General features: G+C 35.8%; 1 protein-coding gene across 2 annotated transcripts in view; it reads left to right on the forward strand.

Annotated features, from left to right (window-relative positions):
- The first annotated feature begins 197 nt into the window (after nt 1-197).
- The window catches only part of LOC132109381 (gamma-aminobutyric acid receptor subunit beta-2-like), a 45,614-nt gene continuing 21,197 nt past the window's right edge, over nt 198-24,614 (forward strand). The window contains exons 1-4 of one of the 2 annotated variants that reach the window (XM_059515398.1): nt 198-375; nt 469-560; nt 1,116-1,183; nt 17,836-18,056. In XM_059515398.1, the coding sequence (XP_059371381.1) occupies nt 302-375; nt 469-560; nt 1,116-1,183; nt 17,836-18,056 (455 nt within the window). In that variant the 5' untranslated portion in view covers nt 198-301. The remainder of the gene's footprint in view (nt 376-468; nt 561-1,115; nt 1,184-17,835; nt 18,057-24,614) is intronic. The other variant, XM_059515397.1, reaches the window with a different exon arrangement.

Below are 24,614 nucleotides of genomic sequence, written 5' to 3' on the forward strand. Positions count from 1 at the left end.
TACCCGAAGTTCGCTATAACTACACCCCATCGTGTCTTCTTCCAAGTTCCACATTCACACACAGGACTAAAAATGCTGCATGAAGATCACCTGATGTCTTCTTCTTCTTGACTTGGTTTATTCAGTCGTCTCTTTAATTTCCCCCCCGCAATGGAAACAGCTCATCCAGCATCATCAGGAGCTGCTCTTTGATCTGGAGCTGCGTGTGCGCATGCGCAGCTCATTGCCTTCGCTGCACTGGCTTCAGTAAGTTGGATGTGCGCTGTCTTCATCACCACATCCATAACCCATCAAAACTGCGATGGAGAGTATCGGAAAAACCCCACACATCTTCCTGTTATGTCCGCTGATCGTGGCCGTGGCGTGCGCGCAAAGGTAGGGTTGCGTTTTTGTGACGTTTCAGAAAAGAAAATGATGTGTTTTGGGGATGTAAGAGGAATTTACGAACATCTCGTGATATTATTGCAGTAGCAGAGACCCGAGCAATATGCCGGTGGTCAAAGACACCGTGGACAGACTCATGAAAGGATACGACATTCGGCTGAGGCCAGATTTCGGAGGTAATGCATGAGTAAAATTCGTATAATTGTTGCATTTTGGATTGTCACGCGCACTAACATGCCCAATTACTCATGCAAACCTTGTTCATTCACCTCAGTCTCTGATCAGGCGTGCATGTCAATAATACTTGAGAAAAATGAACGCACGCTCATTTACCGATTTTCATCTTTTCCCAGAGAGGGACGCTAACTTGGGGATCAATTCAATTTGCAGCGCAACTTTTGTTGCATCATGACAGAAAATAAAATGGCATGCTTTTAAAATCTCCTTTGATGCACGCATAAGAGTCCATCACAGAAAGATGCTCAAGCTGTTATTGATAGAAGGACGCGTTTGTCAGTCATGCTGCACCTCCGGTGCTTGTAACAAATCAACAGTTTCATGCGCAATGCCACGTGAATTTAGGGTGTTGGTGTTTCATATGCATATAATGCATGCAGTTTCATATATGGAATGATATTTAGTGTCATTTTGTCACCTGCACGTACAAGTTTGGGTATATGCATGCGTGCATACAATTTCCCTTTTAATAATTGTTCCTTTCTCTCCATCAGGCGCTCCGGTGGCGGTAGGGATGAATATAGACATAGCCAGCATAGACATGGTCTCCGAAGTAAACATGGTATGTATGTTGCATGTAACAGTTTTCCATTATGTGTCGTTATGCACAACTTGAGGCGCACCAGCTGATGTGGCTCTCACACACATGATGATTAGACGTGAAGCCGCTGAAGTTCATTGGCATGCTGCAGTATCTGTTCTGCATTTCGCTGCTGACATTTGAATTCAAAACACACGCGCACTGGCGCAATCGCACGCGCACCCGCACGCGCTCCCCATGTCTCACTCTGTGTTTTATCTGCCACCGAGAAACGAGCACGTTCGTGGACGCACATTTCTACCCTGTGACTTGGGTTTAACTGCAAATCTAGGCTAGCTCAAGGTGAGCTTTGCCCTCTCAAGGAGAAAGACGGCGCGTGACGCGTACGCTGACAGAAGCACGCGTTTCTTTGTAAAAAGAGAGGGGGTTTGGGAGATGCACGACTATAAACAGCATCTATCGACATTTTTATAAATGCATATTCTTTTTAAAAATGCTCAGATGATAAAATGTGATGCAAAGCAACATATTGTTTATAGGCACCGCTAAAAGTTGATCTCGCGTGAGCGCGCCCTCTGTCGGACGCGGCGCGCGGCGCAGCTGTAATTGCAGGGGAATATGTATGGCTGTGAAATTAAAGATTTATGGCTCGTACTCATTGCAGCTTTATCATTTCAGTGGGGGCGATGGAGTTTGTTTTCAATTCATTTCCCAGTCGCTCCTTTTAAGGTGAAGAGGCCTGTGCCAGGAGCTCTGCATTTTCTTCACTGCTCTGAGTGGAAAAAACAAAAGCATGCCTCGTTTGCAGATTGAGTTCACACAGATATTTATAGCACTGTAGGTGCTGCTGCTGCTGCATGCTCGCAAATGGTCAGAAGCAATGTTGTTTCATTAGTTCATGAAACCTTTAATTGTTAGAATTGTCTTACCTGTTTATCCTGGATTTGGTTCTTGAACCAGGGCTTCGGGGGAAAAAAACATTTGAATATGACAGCCAAGGTCATGATTCCCCATTGACATGAGATTGCTTGAAGAAGTAATTTAAATGAATACAATCCTAAAATATTATGGTAATTTCTGACAGTGAACATAAATTGTTATATCCTCAACTTTAAAATATTTCTTAAGCTCCATTTTTCTAGTTTTAGGGCAAGGTTTTTATTTTATTTTTATGTTTATACATCATATTCCATGAATAAGATCAACTCTGCCCCATATATGTATATATTTCTCCCTCTTTAGATGGGATTTGTGCCTGTCCCATCCTAAAGACCTTTTAAACTTTTTTTGACTTTCCGTTTACTAATCACGGAAATCCACGTATATTCAGTGCTCATAACAAAGCGGTTTCCAGGCAGATGGACCTCGTGGACAGATGCTTAATACTTGTGCAGTGCATACAAACTACCTTTATAGATCTGTCAGGTTTGTTGCCTGTCACGCTTGAGCTCTGGAATCCCGAGGAGTTGGGGAGAAAAGATGAAAATCTTTGTTTTCTGCAGCTCCAGCAAAATTGGATCTTGGCCGAGCTCGCAGTCGACAGGATCCTCCACTATCCTCAGGGTTAACAGGGTCGATCTGGGAGATTTGCAGCCATTAGTATCTGATATGTCCATTCAAAGCCAGCATGCATCACACCTCATTCTCTCTCACGCTCGCCTCCCTCGTACCAGTTTACTCTCTCATTAGTCCAGCGCGATGCCTGCATCTCAGACAGATGTACGATCTCTCCATTAGGAGCGCCACTGATGCCCCAGGTGTCTTTGCGAGGCGTAAATGCTTCCAGCGCTGTGCTTTAAAGTGAAGCAGCTCTCTCCTCTCCATCTCCTCCTGCCTGCCATTTCACACGCATGTAAACAAGAGCGTTTGCTGCGGTTGAAACGTGGCCAAAGAAGCCTCCACCAAAGGTCACCCGTGTTGTTTGGCAATGCAAATCTTTAGGCCAGTTGCGTTTTCATTGCTTGACATTAAAATGCAGACTATTTTTGGGCGTGCTCTCTGGCTCGGGCGCTTTCTGATGACTCGTGTGACCCTGGAGCACAAAAACAGTCATAAGTAGCACAGGTGTATTAGTAGCAATAGCCAACAATACATTGTATGGTTCGAAATGATAAATTTTTCTTTAATGCCAAAAATCATTAGGATATTAAGTAAGGATCGTGTTCCATGAAGATATTTTGTAAACGTCCTACCGTAAATATATCAAAACTTAATTTTTGATTAGTAACATGCATTGCTAAGAATTTAATTTGGACAACTTTAAAAGTGGTTTTCTCTGTATTTAGATTGGTTTGCATCCTCAGATTCCAGATTTCAACTAAATATTGTCCTCTTAAAAAACCATACATCAATGGAAAGCTTATTTATTCATCTTTCAGATGATGCTTAAGTCTCACTTTCTAAAAATGGCTGGTTTTGTGGGTCACATTTGAGTTTTGAAGAAGTGTAAAATAAACGGGATTATACCGTCTTCTGATCGTTCTGCTTGTGATCCGTGCATCTCTGTATAAATGACGCTCGCGATGCCCTTTGTTTGCGGCCGGGACGGAGGTTTTTCTCTGAAAACATAACAGTCACTTCAAAGAAAAAGATAGGAGCAGACTTGTGTTCGCTCACGGGCTAAATAATTACCAGGGCGGAAACATTGCCCTTATATGTATCATTATCCTGACAAGCATTAATTGCTTACATGAATAAGAGGCAGGGCCGTGCAATGATAGCCTGCGAAATAACAAACGGATGAAAAGACAAATTTAGACTCAATTAGATCGCTCGACTTAATTAGTACTAGTGTGCGTAATTGTGGATCATTTCTGGCTAGTGTCTGTTTAGTCCTGTTTTATTCAATTGCGAGCTGATAAACAGTGTGTTATTTAGTGTTATTTTTACTTTTTGTTGCTATGACAACACCACCCTCCTCTAAACGGCGGGGTTAGTGTGGGCTCTTCTCTGTTTCCATGTTTAAGGCAAGGCTGAAGGTTTGTGTTTCGATGGATTCTCTCATTCGTATCGTCGTGCCGTGTGCTTACAGACAGACAGAGAGGAGCACGGATGTGTCACATGATGTTCTCTCAGACAGCAGCAGCTTTTATTATAATCTCATACACTGACGAGATCTGCAGCACATCTCACTCCACCGAGAAACTTATTGTGGTTCTTACCTTTTTTTCTTCTCTGCTAATTTCTGCTGTTAATTCAGCATGACCCGTGCGTGCACGTGTAGCACGACTTTGTCTGAGACATTTAAGATTAAACTTGAAGTATTTAGAGAATGCAGCTGCTGTGATGATCGTTGTAGTTGCTTACTGAATTGCAGTTGGTCTTTTTTTTACATTCAGTTGTTTTTGTTTTTTATGCTAAGGACCCCCAAGTCCTCTTGCATTTCCTAGAATATCATTTTTTTTAGTTTTTTTTATTATTAATTATTATTATTATTATTTTTAAGATGTGTGCTGTTGTGCAACGGGCATTTATTTTGTGATTTTTCTAAAGCCAAAATAAATGGTTAAATATAATTTGGGCTCAACTGTATTGAAGTTAATAACTGTTTAGTTACCAACATTCTTTAAATTATCTTCTTTCGCCTTTAACAAAAGAAATAAACTCATACAGGTTTGGAACGACTTGATAAATGATGACAGATTTACATTTTACATTTTAATGCTACACAACTGCAAGTGGCAATATTTTATCAATTCAGGAAATACTCTGACCGTTGAATTTGCAGATGGTTTGTCTTAAAGCATATTTAAAAAACAACAGAGATACACACAGGGGATCTATAAGTTATTAATTTAATGAACATTTCATGTCTGTTTTTTGATTGGTCTGGTAATTATAAGCATTGCACAAGCTCCTGATCACCCTGTGTGTGTCTAGTTAGCTAGTATCTCTTATATGTTTAAAAATCAAACACATAATGTTTTCCTAGTAAGTTTAATCAAATAACAACATTAAAGTCTAATTCCCGAGCTAATTCTGCAAAGAGGCGCTCGGTTGTAGATTAATTTGAAACACCTGGCGATTGGAGTCTGTCTGACATTGCAATAAACTTTGCCACTTAATCACGTCTTCCACATCAAACGTTTATCTCCAAACATGTCATCAACCTCCTCATCACGCCACTTGCAGTTATGAGCTTAGATTGAGTGAAGTTAATGTGACAGATTTGGTTTATGTAATCTGTTAATATACCATCCTGCGATGGGCTGTTAAATCAAACGTGTTTAAGCAGCTGTAAAAAAAACGCTCCGTTGGGAATAAAGGCTAATCGGACCAGTCATGCTATCAGCAGTGTGAAGTCCATCTCTCTTATAACCTACAGTATTTTCAGAGGCTTGTGCTTAACCAGTCTTTCGCATGGTTTCGTTGTCACGACCGATTAATGAAGTGTTTCTCTTATTTGGAGAGACACTGGGACTACGGTGATGTTAAGTGCCCTGTTATCAGCGTTCTCCATCACAATCTCCTCGCGTCCTCATTTGACTCTTTCCTCAAATAGGGACGAAGAGAAACACTTTGGTCCCTCATGACTTATTTAAGGCATTAGAGGCACAAATCCCATGTTTTAGTGTGAAAACTAGCTTAGAAGAAGCTCGATTTAGTCGTAAACCTTTTTGTATTCAACTCTTGTTACTACTGCTGTCAAACAATTAATCGCATACAAAATAAAAGTCTCTGTTTGCATAATATATGTGTGTGTTCTTTGTATATTTATAAACATGCAGTATGTGTTTTGAAAATATTTATTTGTATTTATATTTATTTATATATTCATATATTTAATATATAAACATAACATATTTTGCTGAAATATATACATGCATATGGAAGCGATATTCAATTTGCAATGTAATATGCAAAATGACAATGCAATATGTAAGATGACAATGCATTTCTGTATTTACATTTACATTTTCCAATACATTTGTGCAACGTTTGGTGCAAAATGAAAATGAAAATTAAATTACATAATTTTCATTTGCCATTTCATACACCAGTTTTAATATGTAAAATGAATACTAATTTTAACGCTTCATAAGTTGCAAAATTAAAATGAAAATGTATTACAGAAATGATTAGATATGTATAACATGTTCAAGCAAAAACTGTGGCAAAAGGATCATTTAAATGGTATTTTTCTTAAATGCATTAACACTCACAGTCAAGACACTTACGATTGCATTTTCATTCAGTGTCCCGCAATGAATGTAGCAAAATTCAATGCGCACATTGAAAATGCATTCTGAGCCGATCACGTGTCCGCCCCCTCGCGCCATGTCAATCACTGCGTGAACAAGGCGGGGCTTGCAGAAGGTCTGAGACTCAAATCTCAAGAAGAGGATTCAAGTGAGAGAACATGGACAAGACCGTTGGTCCGTGTATGTTTTGATCATTTCGGTTTATGGCTTCAATATTTCATTCTCACTTGTGGGCGGAGCTGAAACGCTGCTTTCATCTGATTGGTCGAATCGCTCAACCTTCAACTCGGTCTTTTCATTCTTTCAGACAGAATAAGAGTCAGTGCGAGTGAAGCACTGTAATGTCTGAAACCACCGCTCACTGTTAATTAGAATAATATTTGAATCAGATGTAGCTGGGCACATAATTCGTGCTGCTGCGACTTGCAAGAGACCCTGTTAAATTATTTCTAGGTTATAGTATTGTAGCCTATAAATATTGTCCCACTGATAAAAACAGTGCAAATAGTTCTGTCTCCTTGGATAACAGTGAAGTGGAAATAAATATAGTTAAATTTATGATTAAAATTAAAATAAAATTAAATAGGATTTTTTGGGAAGGTAAGTCTGGCAGTTATTCAGCAACACGAGTCAGACGAGTCTGAAGATCTGAGTTGAATTTGGTGAAACATTAAAGTTCTAGTCTGTGTCAGTTACTCTCATAATAAATAATAATAATAATGTTACCCGTATTTTTCGGTATAAGTTGCATCAGTCCAAAAATACGTCATGACGAGGAAAAAAACATATAAGTCGCATTTATTCAGAGCCAAGAGAAAACATTACCGTCTACAGCCGCGATAGGGGCGCTCTGGGGTAGGCTACAGGAGCACTGAACAGCATAGAGCTAATTTTACTATTTTTATTTCAGGAAATGTAACAATATTAATTTTTACAATTATTTATTAATGTCACACACACATACCTAGTGCCTTATGACTTAAAAGATGAGAGTGGTAAATGTTACAGACATGGAACTGTTCAGTCTATTATTGATTTTTATTTCCACTTCACTTTTATCCAAAGAGACAGAACTATTTGCACTGTATTTATCAGTGGGACAATATTCATACAATACTACAACCTATAAATAATTTGCAGGTCTCAGCAGCACGAATTATGTGCCCAGCTACATCTGATTCAAATATTATGCTAATTAACAGTGAGCGGTGCTTCACTCGCAATGACTCTTATTCTGCCAGAAAGAATGAAAAGACCGAGCTGAAGGTGGAGCGATTCGATTTGAGTCTCAGACCTTCTGCAAGCCCCGCCTTGTTCACGCAGTGATTGACATGGCGCGAGGGGGCGGAGACGTGATCGGCTCAGAATGCATTTTCAATGTGCACATTGAATTTTGCTACATTCATGGTGGGACATTGAATGAAAATGCAATCTTAAGTGTCTTGACTGTGAGTGTTAATGCATTTAAGAAAAATAGCATTTAAATGATCATTTTGCCACAGTTTGAACATGTTATACATATCTAATCATTTCTGTAATACATTTTCATTTTAATTTTGCAACTTATAAAGCGTTAAAATTAGTTTTCATTTTACATATTAAAACTGGTGTATGAAATGGCAAATGAAAATTATGTAATTTAATTTTCATTTTCATTTTGCGCCAAACGTTGCACAAATGTATTGGAAAATGAAAATGTAAATACAGAAATGCATTGTCATTTTACATATTGCATTGTCATTTTGCATATTACATTCCAATTTGAATATCGCTACCCATATGCTTCCATACATGCATGTGTGTGTGTGTATATATATATATATATATATATATATATAATAAATATACACAGCACACATACATATGTTATGTAAACAAAAACTTTTATTTTGGATGTGATTAATCGCGATTAATCTTTTGACAGCACTAAATGTATCTTTGCTTAAAATTGTGGCATCTATGGGTTGAATTCTTTCTAATGCATTATGGGAAAGAAAATACATAATCTATCCCCATTTTCTCAATTTCTGCAGCATTCATTAAGCTTGAAAATTCCACCCTGTTACTCAAGATATTGTTGGCAAAAATATTAAAATAGCATGTTATTTAACAATTAAACAACATGCGTTTATGTGGTCATTGTTCTAAATCTCAACCTTTTTAAGCCCAAGATCAAAGACAAGATCTACCTATTGAAGAATCTATAGAAAAAACATCCCAGATTGTACTTCCAATTTGAGGCCTTTTATTTAGTATTTTAATTAGGGGTACACCGATCATAAAGCCAATTCAGAAGCAGATTAATTTATTATTAATTTTTACAAGCAAATTGGCTGATTCTGATACAGATTTTTAAAAAGAAAATGTAGCTATTGGTTGTTTGCTTTACAACAAACAAACTGGCCTTAAACAAAAATATTTGTAGGCATTTGAAATTAGAGGCAACCATTGCATTTTAACCACGATCCAAACAAAAATATGCCAGAGCAGTTGTTTTTGGTTTGAATTCGATAATTTCATGATTTAGAAAAAAAAAACAGAATAGTCTGGCTTTAGGTTTTGTTTATTTATTTATTTATTTATTTATTTTTGCTACTAAAACATATTTGAATGAAACCAAAACAGCAGGTCTGAATGAGACACTAATTCACTTTCTGACAGCAGGTGGCGCTTATTAACCAGCAAAATAGCGTTTCCTTGGTTACCACTGTAAACAAAGCAGAGCTGCACTGTATACAGAGATAAGAGAAGAAAATGCCATTGCCATCTAAACTTTTCTTAAGAAATCTTAAAGAATCTTCAGCTATACATTAATAAAAGTGTTAAAGAATTGTAGAATTGTGCGATAATAACCTCTACAAATACAACTGAAGCAAAGAAGTGTGACAGATGTTTTCTCTGTTTTGGAGGGATGATCATTTCTAAATTGTACAATATTTATTAAAACTTTACTATAGTTAGTGGTGAATCATTATCGCTAAATGCAGCTTCCAACTATTAAAACAAAGTGTAACCAAATAGTTTAATAAATGTGTTGTTCATTGTTCGATCATGTTAGTTAATACATCAAATAATGTTTTTTATTGCTGAAGAGTGTTGAGTTTTCTTCTGCTGTGTCCTCTTCTTCATGCAATCCCGACTGTTAAATGCTCATTTGTTTCTCTTTTTACATTTGCCAAAAACTTTTTTATATTAAAAACAAACAAACAAATGCAGTCCATACGAACACAACGTAACGTAACACAAAAGTATGCATTGCTTTCCATAAAAACGAAGTAACAGGATTAGTTACTTATTTAAGGGAATAAAAGAATATTGTAATGCATTATGTTTAAAAGTACCTTTCCATAACACTGGTTCTAAAGACAAAAGAAAAAGAAAAAAGCAGTTTTAAAAAGAATTGATTGAGCTCACAATTAAACAAGTTTAATTTTGCATGTTAAAATCATGATTTTAAACATTTTTTAATGGATCAAATATTTGGTTTTTCATCATTTTCTTTCATTGACTATTTGTTAAAAAAGCACTATTCTGTTCCCTATTCTTGGAAAGTGCCATGTATTTCACTGCCTGGTAAAAAGAGAATGGTCTTTTGTTCTGTGTTCTGTTCATTTTGCATGACTTGTGTTGTGTGCCGTGGAGATGGATGTCTGCTGAACGTGATGAGTGCTGGATTTGGGTTGTGACAGGTTTAATGGAGAAGTGTCAGCTCTGTGGGACAAATGACGTCGTGTCATGCTGTCACAATCTCAATATGATCTATGGATCTGAAGAGCATGCTTGCGTAAGCTTGTTTCTCAGCTGCGCTGTAGATCGTTTTACTGCTGCGATCAACAATAAGGATCTGTTGGGTTTTCTGCTGGACCAGTCACTTTGGTTTTTTACTTCTTCTGCCAACATTTTCATTTTCCTACCAATTTATATGTTAAGCAACACATTTTGTCAGAAAATATAGTTTGATTTCTTCCAAAAAGAAATGACACTTTTTTACAAGAAGCTACCGTTTCAGAATTCCACATTTAATTCAATGTTACTCACAATTTCTTTGTAGTTATTTGTGAAATGTAATAGCAATTTTTATAAGGTTGTGAATCCTAAACCATTTTCTTTAATTTGTTTATGATTTAGCTTCTTTATAATTAATGTTCCCAAGACTATCACAACATTTTTTTTTGCAATTTTGACTAAATCTGTGTTAACCAGACCATGGTGATATTTTTATGCTGGCAAAAAAAAAAAAAAAAAAACACTGTTGGACAAAATTCAACCCTGTTATTCAAGTTATTGCTTGCTTCTTAAGACCTGTACATGTGATATTATAAAGAAATGGTACTTGATAATTAAACAACTGGCATTTAAAATTGTAACTTTTTAATTTTAATAAAAAAACTCAAAATATTTGATTAAATATAATTTATCGAGCTCAAAATTCTACCCTGTTATGCAATTTATTGAAAGAAAAAATTATTATAAAAAAAAAAATATATATATATATATATATATATATATATATATATATATCGCAATCTACTTACACATCAGTGAGTAATGACTTAATTGAAGCTAAATTTACAACCGTGTTTTAGTATATATATGTTTATTTTTTACATCTACATTGTAAAATTATTATTATTTTCAAAAAAATGTATATTATAAGAGTACTTTTAAAACAGGAAAATACTACAGTTTTTCTTTCCCCTTAAAAAAAACCGAACATTTAATATTATGTGATTTATTTGTAATCAGTGTAGTAAATCCTGCACCATTTCTCATTTATAATTTTCACTCCTTTCTAATTGATGCTTCCAAGACTATCAAATAATTTGGTAACACTTTACATGTTAGTTTAAAATGTTAGTTAATTCATTAATTAACATGAACAAACAATGATCAATACATTTATTAATTAATTTATTCATCTTTGTTAATGCTAGTAAATGAAAATACAGTTATTCAGTTAGTTCATGCTAATTCACAGTGCATTAACTAATGCTAACAAGCACAACTTTTGATTTGAATAATGCATTCGTAAATGTTGAAATTAACCAACTAAGATTAATAAATGCTGTAAAAGGATTGTTCTTGCTTAGATCATGTAGTTAACAAACATTAACTAATGGACCATTATTCTAAAGTGTTACCAATAATTCTTGCCATTTTGTCAAAACCTGGTCTGTGTTAACAAGCTAGAGCATGGTGGCATAAACACATGTACAGGATATAGTAACAACACAGTGACGGTAGCATCATCAGTTCATCCTTATTGCTGAATCCTATTTTTAAATGTTGGTTTGCTCAAGCCAGTGGAAGAAAGTTGGTCAGTTGCAGTGAGAGTGAATTTCATTGCATACAAAGACTCGTGTCTCATACTTCTTTAGTTGACGATTTTTCATGTCACATAAAGAATTCATAACCGATGCACCCCTTAATTAGAACAATTATGCTGCAGATTCAGAGGTGTCCTTGATTAAATTAATTTGCACATGCAAATTTCAGCTCGGTTAGCGATGATTACACTGCACAACCTAACAGAGGCTTTTTTTTGCTCTTTTGCAGAACATCTCTGCTTCTCGAAATGCTTTAGAGGCACAGTTCTGTCATCATTTACACACTTTCATGGTGATCTAAAGCATGAGGTTCTTTCTTCTGTGCATGGAGCACAGTAAATCCTAAATAATTTAACGCTTGTGTTCTATGCAGCTAAATACTTTTAAGGTGCAATGCATTTTTTTTTTTAACTTAAAAGCTTCAAATCCGCATTCATTGTAATTGATTGGAAAATATGTGTTTTAAAAGTGTTAATTTGTCGATAAACCATTATATGATATCAATGCACCTCTATTTTAATGCACTCGTAGAGAGTAAAAAATGGTGATAAATCCACTCGGTTGCATGAAGCCGTGTGTTTGCGTCTCAGTTTGAGATCTATTGATGTCAAAGAAGAGTAAACAGAGCCCAAAGAGGCATCTGCTACCATCTGTGACCATAGTAATTATGCTCACATTTGGCACTGAAGCCAAGAGGAAAGTTCCAAGCCCAGGTGTTCCACACTCTGTACCCTGGCATCCACACGTATATTTAACCCCTTTTCGAGAAATGTTAATCTACTGACAGCTTTTTTCCATTTTTTTGTCTTTGTGATTAATAAACCTAATACATCCGTGTAAAATTTCACTGCACCACTTCACTGGAACGCTGGGTTTAAAAAGCTCATAATGGAGGAATATAATTAGGCAAAAATATAAATTTTTTCATGCATAACGCAAATCTTTCATTCTTATTGTGCTCAGCCTTGTGCTGCTCCAAACATAAATGATCTTTCTTACATGGAACGCAAAGATAGTTATTTAGTAGAATGTTCACGTTGCTCTTTTCCATAAAATGCCATTTGACGTCACTGATGTCAAACCTGTTATAGCCAGTGTTGGGGAAAGGTACTCAATGCATTACATAGTTACTTTTTAATGGAAGAAATTATTGCGTAACTTTTTGTCCCTCTTAACATAGTGACAGGAGAGGTATCGATGAATAACTGGGCAAACAAGCAACTTGCATTGCTAATTTAAGAAAGGTAATGTTTTAATTTAGTTGAAAAAATTACTTAAAAAAGTAATCTAATTACATAACTCAACGTTATTTTTATGCATGACCCCCAGCACTGGACCAAAATGTGAACGAGTTTTGAGGTCTGTAGTGGAAGATACGTTTTTTTTAGTGACTTAAGTGTTTTTCATGCCACACAAAACTATCATTTAATAAAGGGCACAAATCACATGGATCACTAATAAAGTGTTTCTATCTTTGTATAGCTTAAAAACTCCCTACTTGTCCATCCACTTTCATTTTACACTCTATAATATTCTTCAAAACGTCGTGTTTCGTTTCCCTCAAAAGAAAACAAAGTTGCGTATCACTTGACAGGGTCCCTATGCAGTGTTGCACGGGGTATCTGTTGAAGTTGACAAAATAAGCTTATTCGGCAAATTCAGATAAGTTAACCGTGCTTTCATTTAATACATGTCTATATATAACACATTCATGTGTTATTAATTTAATGCATACAAAGTATCATATTTGGCACTGCTAAACTGGCTGATAAATGTCTGTTGTATTGTTTAATAATAAAACAATCTTAATTTAGGAATATTAGATGTGTATTTTATCTTATTTAACCATTGCACTTTATAACCGCCAACAAGCAAGTATAAGTTACACCTGGGACTAATTAAACTAAAGGAAAATGCTGAAGCCTCAAATCATTTTATCTAGTTTATTTCAGTCAAGCTAAGTATGTGCATGAACGGCTGGATGAATTTCCTTCTACACTTCCTGTGAAGTGATGTATCGATGTACTCTTATTCTCGATGACCTTTGAACTGAACATGTTCGCTCCCTTCAGACTGAATCGCACTTAAGATGATGGAATATATGTGAAGTCCACTTTGCAGTTCACTTTCGGGCGAATGGATCGCACCTATAGAGGTTTAGAACGACATGAGGGTGACTAATGGGTTTTGATATCACTTTAGTGAAATACCGTCTTTATATATTTTTAAATCCTTCTTTTTATCAGCTTTCAATTTGGAGTTTATTCTCAGAATGTCTCAGTAAACAGATGTCATTAAACAGATACAGTTAAAATACTGGCATTATTTACTCAATCCTCATGTCAGTCCAAACCTCTACAATTTTCTTTCTTATGTGGGAACACACATAACAGTGTTGAAAAGGTTACTTTGAAAATGTAACAAGTTACAGATTACAAGTTACACTAAAATGTAATAAGTAGTAGTGTAACTGTTTCAGGTATTCAAAGTTATGTAACCGATTACATTTGATTATTTTTGAAGATACACTTCTTGAATTAAGATATAATAATTTAATTGTAAAGCACAGGCACCACGCAATCAGACTTTAATGCGTGTTTTACTTTGAGATCATTCTGAGGTTAAATACAGGTTTAAAGTCATAACAAGAAATAGTTTAATAGCTATGAAATTAAATATTTGCATAGCTATGACAGAAAACACTAGCATCTAACAATGCCTTAGAAAAAAAACGGTTAATCTTAGAAAAAATAAAGCATATGCATAAACCCAAATAGGAAATAAAACAGTTATGTGTCGATAGCTGTGTCCCAAACTCCTGAAAACATTGGTGTTTCATATTTTAGAGCAGTCAGCGCAATTAATGAAAGAAATCAGCTAAATCTGTTTATGTGTGAAAAATTCAGATTTGCAATCATTAACATTTTCATGTGCAATTGTTTTTTTTTAATTTCCTCAGTAACCGATTACAGTTACATGTAACTAGTTACTTCTCAACACTGAACACCAAAGATGTTTTGAGAACAATCGGTAACTAAACAGTTTTGTTGCACACCAGAAAGGAAGTCAGACATGGCTTATTTTGAGTCTGAGTAACTGTCAGGCGTCTGAAAGCTAGTTTTGAAGCGAGTAACTTCAGATGCTTCAGTCTGTTTGTTTAATTGGATCAAATAGTTCACTTAAAAGAATCGGTTCAAAAGAATAATTCTGAACCGTTTGTCTAAGACTAAAACATGTTTTGAATAATGTTCAGTTTCTTGCACATACCAATTGTTTTACTTCATAATACCTCAATATATCATCAAGAGACACAGGGATTCATTTTGTGTTTTTTTAGATGCTTTTTTTGACTTTTAGAGGTGGCAATTACTATCGAATTTAATTTTAAGAACCACCAACAACCAAGCGAAAAATCTTCTTTACTCTTCTACTGAAGAAGAAAAAAGCCACATACATCTTGGATGGCCTAAGAGTGAATGAATGAACAACAAATATTCATTTTTGGGTGAACTGTCCCTTTAAGATCGCTGAGGTTACTCTGTTGCCCGAGGCATCAGATGCAGCCTTGATGAATAGAATATTTAAAAAAAAGTATTTTGACCGGTAGTGTAGTCTTATCTTGGTTATCAATCATTTGGATTCATATCAGTCTAGAAAGGATTTTTAAATGTTTTTCAGTAACAGAAATGCGGTGCACAAACAAGTAGAAGTGCAGTAGTGGGGTTGTATTTGTGTATGGGATCTGTGTGTGTTCAGGTGTGTTTAGCGTGTGTTTGCGCATGCTGTCGTGTGAATGTGCACATGCAGGACGGTGTGAGTCACAGCTGGGTCTTCCATCTGCTCTTTTTTCTTTATTCAGAGGGAGGTTTGGTCCTTTAATGCCTGAGAGTAACTTTATCAAGTCTGCTGGTTATTATTGGCTGAAGGCGATTGGCAGTTTTAAGAGTTCCCTCGCAGGTCACCGCTGGAGAAGCACGAGAGATAAATATGGGGCTAAAAAAACGTCATCTTCTGGCCACGCTGATAAACACATCCACAGCACTCCCGAAAACAAACCCCGATAAAATCAGGGGCTTTTCATCCCAGTAGGCAATGCTTAAAAACAGTTCAGATGAGAAAATAACTGAAGGTACAGAATTAAGATGAGAAACTGAACAAAATATGTTTTTTTAATAAACTGCGCTCTTAAAAATAAAGGTGCGTAAAAGGTTCTTCACAGCAATGCCATAGAATAACCATTTTTTAACACTGGACCCCAAAACCAGTTGTAAGGGTCATTTTTTATTTATTTATTTATTTAATTGAGATTAATGCATTATATATATCACTAAATATTCTTTCCATTGATGTATGGTTTGTTAGGATAGGACGATATTTGAAAATCTGTAATCTGAGAGTTCTAAAAGAATCTAAATATTGAGAAAATCACCTTTTAAAGTTGTTCAAATTAAGTTCTTAGCAATGCATAGTACTAATCAGAAATTAAGTTTTTATATATTTACGGTAGGAAACTTACAAAATATCTTCATGGAACATGATCTTTACTTAATATCCTAATAATTTTTGTCATAAAAGAAAAATCGATAATTTTGTCCCATACAATGTATTGTTGTCTATTGCTACAAATATACCTCAGAGACTTCAGACTGGTTTAGTGCTCCAGGGTCACATTTTTGTAGAACCATTCAGACAAAGAACATCTCTTTCTTATCTTTTTATAACCCAAAGACCTTGTCTCGCCACAAAGAAGCTTTTATGAAACAGAAAGGTTCTTCAGATGTTAAAGGTTCTCTATAGAACCATTTAGACAAAAAGGTTATTTTATGGCATAATGAAGCACCTTTATTTTTTAAGAGTGTAATAGTGTTCAGCAGTGACATCAGCGGATGCTTCACTGTGATTGGCCGATTAGCCTGTCAGTCGGACAATAACAGCCTATCACGATCACAGCTCCTCAACTTCCTGATTTTTGTAAAATAACTTATGTTTTTGCTTTTCAGATAAAAGGGTTGTTTCAGTTTAATATGTTGCAGTTGTAATAAATAATTGATCATAAATAACATTACTGATAATAAATTATAATTGGGCTTGCATTTGAAGCTGCGGATGCTTATTTGTCTCGTGAGATTTGGCAAATATGCTGGAAACGGATGAGCAAACATCTCACGCTCGGACATCATCACTCATGGTCACATCCGAATCGAAATGCACTTGTAATGACTCGAAACACAGGGTGATTTGTGAGCGAGGAGGTTTTTAGTGAGCGTTCAGCTGGGTTAAATTAAAAGGTGCATCTGCGAGTCTAACACCACCTGCAGTGTTTAACGAGGATTTGTTGACTAATGATCTGAAAGATGGCGAGCAGCTCAATAAGAGTTAGCAGTAACTAATCAAAGAGACAATTTATGTTCTTGGTACTGTATTATTGGTTCTTATTTTATAAGCTTGATGAGACGTTGATCATGTGACTTGGGACAAAAAATTATAAAATAAACACAACTTGCTTCATGTAGTAACATCGAAATGAATTAATTAACGGCAGTCTTATTAATATTAAAAACTGGTGTAAACGTCTAAAAATATTATAGTGTTGGTCGCATGTTTGTAGTGTAAGGTAGCCTACATTGGTCCATATTTCTTTAAATACCTAGAAACGTCAAATTGAACACGAAGTTAAAACCCAAATACATTTACATTTAGTCATTTAGCAGATGCTTTTATCCAAATCGACCGAGGACAGTGGAAATCAACAAAAGAGCAATGTTATGCAAGTGCTATGACAATGTAGCAAGGTTTCAATTACATAATAAATAAAAAGAAAACAGATAGATTAGAAAAGAATACAGTAAGCTATTGTTAACTGCTTTTGTTAATAAAGAAAGCAGATAGAATACAAAAAGATCAGAAAAGCTAGTGTTATTTTATTTTTTTAAAGAAAACAAGCAGTAAATAGAGTGCAAGTCTAAAAGCCACACTATTGTTAAACAATAGAATTAGAATAGAGAGTGCTAGAGTTAGAGAGGGTCAAGAGTACAAAGAGAAACAAAGAGAGACACTCTTTGGGTTTTCGTCTGTGGGAAGATTATTGTGCTTTTTCAGTAGCCTTCATGATCTCATCTTCTCCAAATGTTCCTCTTGTTTTTAGGACTACACCCTCACCATGTATTTCCAGCAGGCTTGGCGAGACAAGCGCTTGTCGTACACAGAGATCCCTCTGAATCTAACCTTGGATAACCGTGTGGCTGACCAGCTGTGGGTGCCTGACACCTACTTCCTCAACGATAAGAAATCCTTCGTTCACGGAGTGACAGTCAAGAACCGAATGATACGCCTGCATCCCGACGGCACTGTGCTCTACGGATTAAGGTGCGTCCTGTGAGGTCATCGCCATTGTCGTTTTCGACCTGAATTCTCGTTTGACTCCTCTCATCATTCTGTCACCACCCACATAACGCGTTCACGACGTGTTCAGAGGCCTGTTTTTATTTTCCCTGGCTGCTGATGCATTAAATGACTCAACATCGCTGTCTATGTTTAGAAGGGATGAAATTGTTGTTGCTAATTCCAAAGCTGCAGATTGTGCGTTCTGTTCCTCAGCCTGACAGCAGTGTCCTTATCAGAAGAGTGGTTAAAAATTAAGAAATCTGCATTGCAGCAGATAATTCACTGTTATTAAGACGACCAAAATCAATAAACATAATTTATACGCTTCATTATGTAAGGGCCCATTTACATAAGCTATTTTTATGTGACCCAAAAGGTGAAATACTAAATGCACATGATGAAACATTGATGGGAATGTGTGAGAGCGCCGTGACCTGGCCTGCAGAACATTGCTTTCGGGAATACCATCGTGCTACTTTGTCAATGGAGACCTTCGCATGTGAGACTGCATCTGTGTGTGTGTGTGTGTGAGAGCATGTGTTGAGGAGGCAATAATAGAGCGTTCTCTTATGTGACATCTGAAATTTAGTGCAAATCTGTGCTCTGTTGCAGTTTGACATAAAAGAGTGTTGGAGGATGGGCTTTCGGGGTTTGGAAATGTGTGTGTTTGTGATGAGTGGGGGTGTGTTGTCCGTGTTCCTTGGGTGCCCTGCTCCACTAAGCCTGCCAAAGCATGTTCCTCAATTACCAGGAGAAGAGGAAAATAACAGCACTCTTCTATAGCTGTCTGAGAGAGCCCAGTCTGACAATTTAGCACAGGCAGGTAGATCTGATTATCTTGCCCCTAAAAGACTTCAACCAATCACACAGACGCCGGCCAGGAGATGAAAATACACAGGCCTTAAATACAATTTCTGAGTCATAAAACAAGAAGTGAATCATGCTACGGCTTAGCAGTCTGTGTCCTCCTTGTTTTAATGGACTAATGTCAACACATTTTCTATTAATACAGCAAAGACATATTCTTGTTCATTTAGTTTCAAATTTAAATTTCAGTGGTTGGAGCTTTTAAAGATATAAGAAACTTTCTTTATTGCATAGCATGCATGTTGACTTAAAATCAACTAAAGTAACTTATTCATATTGCTAGTTATTCTGGACAAGATCAACCACTTGAACAAAGGACTTTCGGACTGACACGCAAAGTCATACACATTTAGTTTTATTTGCTAATGAATGCTTTGAAGACAATTTTGTATTATTCAATCCAGTGATAACCCTTATGTAAATTCACCATGTATACTACCATAAAAAAGTAGTTAAACCATGGTTACCATAAATTAACCATGGTTTTACTACACAAACCGTGGTTTAACCGTTTTATTTGTAGTGAAACTGTGGTTATACAAATGGTAATCCTTCTGCAAAAAAACAAAACAAAGTTACTACACTTTTACTAAGTAAAAACCATGTAAAAAACATTTTACTAGTAAAACCATAGCTAACTTTCATAATGGTAGTTCTTCCTTAAAAATGCATTGTGTCAACCATATCTTTACAAATATTACCCATGGTTAATTACCATGTTGTTGTTGTTTTTTGGCAGATTGATTACCATTTGTTTAAACACAGTTTTACTACAAATGCTTAACATGAAAAACATGGTTAACCTATGGTTAGTTTAGTGTACTCTATGGTTAGTGTAGCAAAAACATATGGAAGCACATGGGTAGCGATATTCAATTTGGAATGTAATATGCAAAATGACAATGCAATATGTAAAATGACAATGCATTTCTGTATTTACATTTACATTTTCCAATACATTTGTGCAACGTTTGGTGCAAAATGAAAATGAAAATTAAATTACATAATTTTCATTTGGCATTTCATACACCAGTTTTAATATGTAAAATGAATACTAATTTTAACGCTTTATAAGTTGCAAAATTAAAATGAAAATGTATTACAGAAATGATTAGATATGTATAACATGTTCAAGCAAAAACTGTGGCAAAATGATCATTTAAATGCTATTTTTCTTAAATGCATTAACACTCACAGTCAAGACACTTACGATTGCATTTTCATTCAGTGACCCGCAATGAATGTAGCAAAATTCAATGCGCACATTGAAAATGCATTCCGAGCCGATCACGTCTCCGCCCCCTCGCGCCATGTCAATCACTGCGTGAACAAGGCGGGGCTTGCAGAAGGTCTGAGACTCAAATCTCAAGAAGAGGATTCAAGTGAGAGAACATGGACAAGACCGTTGGCCCGTGTACGTTTTGATCATTTCGGTTTATGGCTTCAATATTTCATTCTCACTTGTGGGCGGAGCTGAAACGCTGCTTTCATCTGATTGGTCGAATCGCTCCAGTTTCAGCTCGGTCTTTTCATTCTTTCAGTCAGAATAAGAGTCATTGCGAGTGAAGCACTGTAATGTCTGAAACCACCGCTCACTGTTAATTAGAATAATATTTGAATCAGATGAAGCTGGGCACATAATTCGTGCTGCTGAGACCTGCAAATAATTTCTAGGTTGTAGTATTGTATGAATATTGTCCCACTGATAAATACAGTGCAAATAGTTCTGTCTCTTTGGAAAAAAGTGAAGTGGAAATAAAAATCAATAATAGACTGAACAGTTCCATGTCTGTAACATTTACCACTCTCATCTTTTAAGTCATAAGGCACTAGGTATGTGTGTGTGACATTAATAAATAATTGTAAAAATTAATATTGTTACATTTCTGAAATAAAAATAGTAAAATTAGCTCTATGCTGCTCAGTGCTCCTGTAGCCTACCCCAGAGCGCCCCTATCGCGGCTGTAGACGGTAATGTTTTCTCTTGGTTCTGAATAAATGCGACTTATATTTTTTTTTCCTCGTCATGACGTATTTTTGGACTGATGCAACTTATACCGAAAAATACGGGTAACATTATTATTATTATTTATTATGAGAGTAATTGACACAGACTAGAACTTTAATGTTTCACCAAATTCAACTCAGATCTTCAGACTCGTCTGACTCGTGTTGCTGAATAACTGCCAGACTTACCTTCCCAAAAAATCCTATTTAATTTTATTTTAATTTTAATCATAAATTTAACTATATTTATTTCCACTTCACTGTTATCCAAGGAGACAGAACTATTTGCACTGTTTTTATCAGTGGGACAATATTTATAGGCTACAATACTATAACCTAGAAATAATTTAACAGGGTCTCTTGCAAGTCGCAGCAGCACGAATTATGTGCCCAGCTACATCTGATTCAAATATTATGCTAATTAACAGTGAGCGGTGGTTTCAGACATTACAGTGCTTCACTCGCAATGACTCTTATTCTGTCTGAAAGAATGAAAAGACCGAGCTGAAGCTGGAGCGATTCGACCAATCAGATGAAAGCAGCGTTTCAGCTCCGCCCACAAGTCATAAACCGAAATGATCAAAACGTACACGGACCAACGGTCTTGTCCATGTTCTCTCACTTGAATCCTCTTCTTGAGATTTGAGTCTCAGACCTTCTGCAAGCCCCGCCTTGTTCACGCAGTGATTGACATGGCGCGAGGGGGCGGACACGTGATCGGCTCGGAATGCATTTTCAATGTGCACATTGAATTTTGCTACATTCATTGCGGGTCACTGAATGAAAATGCAATCGTAAGTGTCTTGACTATGAGTGTTAATGCATTTAAGAAAAATACCATTTAAATGATAATTTTGCCACAGTTTTTGCTTGAACATGTTATACATATCTAATCATTTCTGTAATACATTTTCATTTTAATTTTGCAACTTATAAAGCGTTAAAATTAGTATTCATTTTACATATTAAAACTGGTGTATGAAATGCCAAATGAAAATTATGTAATTTAATTTTCATTTTCATTTTGCACCAAACGTTGCACAAATGTATTGGAAAATGTAAATGTAAATACAGAAATGCATTGCCATTTTACATATTGCATTGTCATTTTGCATATTACATTGCAAATTGAATATCGCTACCCATGTGCTTCCATAAAAACATGGTTAATCTGTGTTTTAACTCAAATAACCATGTTTTTCTTTTTCATAAGTGAAGTACTTTTTTAAACACTACATTTCCCCATATGGACTGATAGAAAACCTGAATGCCTTCACTTCTGAAATTAGTGTAAATTCAGTCAATCGGATCAAACTTGGCAGATCAAAACATTGCCTTCAGCTTTTGTGTGCAAAGTGTCTAAAGAAATATTTGCTATCTTAGGCTGAGACTAGTGTCTGTCTCATTTGTTTAAATGTAAACAAAATGTCATCTGTCTGAATTAAAAAAATATGTCACGAATAGTTTTAGCAGTAATCAGCTTATTGTGTTGTGATGTGTCACATTCACAGCATCTTAGCACACAGCATAACTTGGTAAGAATGCGTTATGAGGTGTTCAACAAGGCTATGTACTAGACCCAATTAAGAAGCGTTACAGCACATTTAGGGCCACTTCTGTCTTAATGCAGTTGACTAATTTAGGAAATAATAGACTTAAGCTCATCTAAATTACTAGACATAGTGACTGAGAGAAGAAGAGGTCTTCTGTTTACCTTCTCATTTACAGTTGATGAGCCAAACAATAAAACTGAGACATGATCATTAATTCTCATTTACAGAAAAGGTTGCCTATTATATGGAGGTGATAGTGCATGGGCTGTTGTTATTTTTTTCCAGCGACTTGAAGATGTCTAAGGGCAGGATAGGTCAGCTTCTATTTATAGCTGGCATTATTGTGTTTTGTATAATAATCACACATTCCTGTGCTATCTCTCTGTGTAAAGGTAGGTAAATATAACAGCGGCAACTGGAAAACTTAGACAGGAAAGGCATCACTGCAAAATTTCTGAAGTCTGATACTGTCAATTGGCTTGATTTCATTAATTTTCTTTTACATTTGGCAAACATTTTTATCCAAAGCAAGTTATACACGTTATATCAGTTCATGCCTTCCATGGAAACTGAACAAATGACCTTGGTGATTTTATTGCTATGCTTTCACTTTTTAATGCACATTCCTTGTGTGTATGTGCACACTGATTTAATTTTCATTTTTGATGTAATTAAAAAAACAAATTGCATTTGGCACATGCTTTTATCCAAAAGCAATTTATATTCAAAGTACACATTTTAGTAGTTCATTCATTTCCTGTGAATCAAACCCATGACCTTGGTGCTTTAACTCTATGCTTTTTTTCCAGAAACACTTTCTTAATGTGCATTCCTAGTCCGTATGTGCACGTTATATATATGCCCACTCGAATGACTTTTCACATCTGATGATGTCACCAAGCCAATTTTCATATAGAGACCATTTTTCGAAACAGTTGCTATACTTTTAACTTTCTTTTGTTCGCATAATGGTCAAAAATGAAATAAATGTACTATATTTAAATTGTATTTCTATTTAATGTTTTGTATTTTTAGCGGAATGTATGGTACTAATTTATATTTATGGAATAGTTATAATAGTTATAATAATGTAATCGTTTTTCAGCATAAACCTTATAATGGAATTTCCAATTTAAAGTATTGTAAATCTTGCTGATTTATCTTGTTAAAGGATTATACTTGGATTATACACATAATTGCTGAAGTGAATTTTTTTTTAAAGTGAAACTTTGTTCTATTAGTTTATTATGAAAAATGCACAAAAATGTTAAAATTTTATATGAAATATATATTTTCCAAAATATGTTTTACTCCTAACCTGCATGGAAGACAAATCTATACATCTAATGAAGTTGTGTTTCAAATTTGAGGTTGATATCTCAAAAAGTTTGGTTCCAGTCAGATTTTGTTTGGATGCAGTACCAAACATTTCCACTAGTTCCACTACATTTCCAATGCAATAATTGTTGACGAGACCATTTAATCTTTTTGAATCATGTCCCTGATTCTTTTGTGTACTAAGTTTCATACCATTTTGATTATGAAAAAATGTACAGTTGTTCTCTCAAGAATGACCAAACATCACGAGGGCAAAAAAATTAAATAAAATCACCTAGTTAAGTGTGCAAAATCCAGTTCAGGACAACCATTTTGGCTGCTGTGTTGTCAACTCGTCCTCTCGCCGCCATCATAATGTAATTTAGTGAGACCCCTGTGTGGTGTGTTGCAGCACAAGCCTTAGTAAACAAGGTCGTTTGGAATAAAGTTGCACATGCTGCCTTGGGGTCTGTACCCAAGCCTTACATGAACCTGTGCCGTAGCGCTGTGGCCCACCAGTGATAGATGGATAGATAAAGTCTAGTGTGCTGGTAAAAAGAACGCTCTTGAATGCATGTGGATGAGAAGATCTGGGCATTGCTGGGCTTCAATGCACTAGAGAGTAAACAGCTCCGACTTTTATTCCTCAGACCCTTTTCAAGCTGATACAAGCTGCCAGAGGCGTTAAGCGGCACTAAACCGGTGAGGGTCAGGCCTAGCTTCCTTCTGCTCTTAATATATTGAGCCAAGCCCTCTTCTAGCGGATACAAATCAAGCAGTAAGCAGCAGGCCACAG

Source organism: Carassius carassius, chromosome 29 (assembly GCF_963082965.1).
Source record: "Carassius carassius chromosome 29, fCarCar2.1, whole genome shotgun sequence".
Taxonomy (NCBI): Eukaryota; Metazoa; Chordata; class Actinopteri; order Cypriniformes; family Cyprinidae; genus Carassius; species Carassius carassius.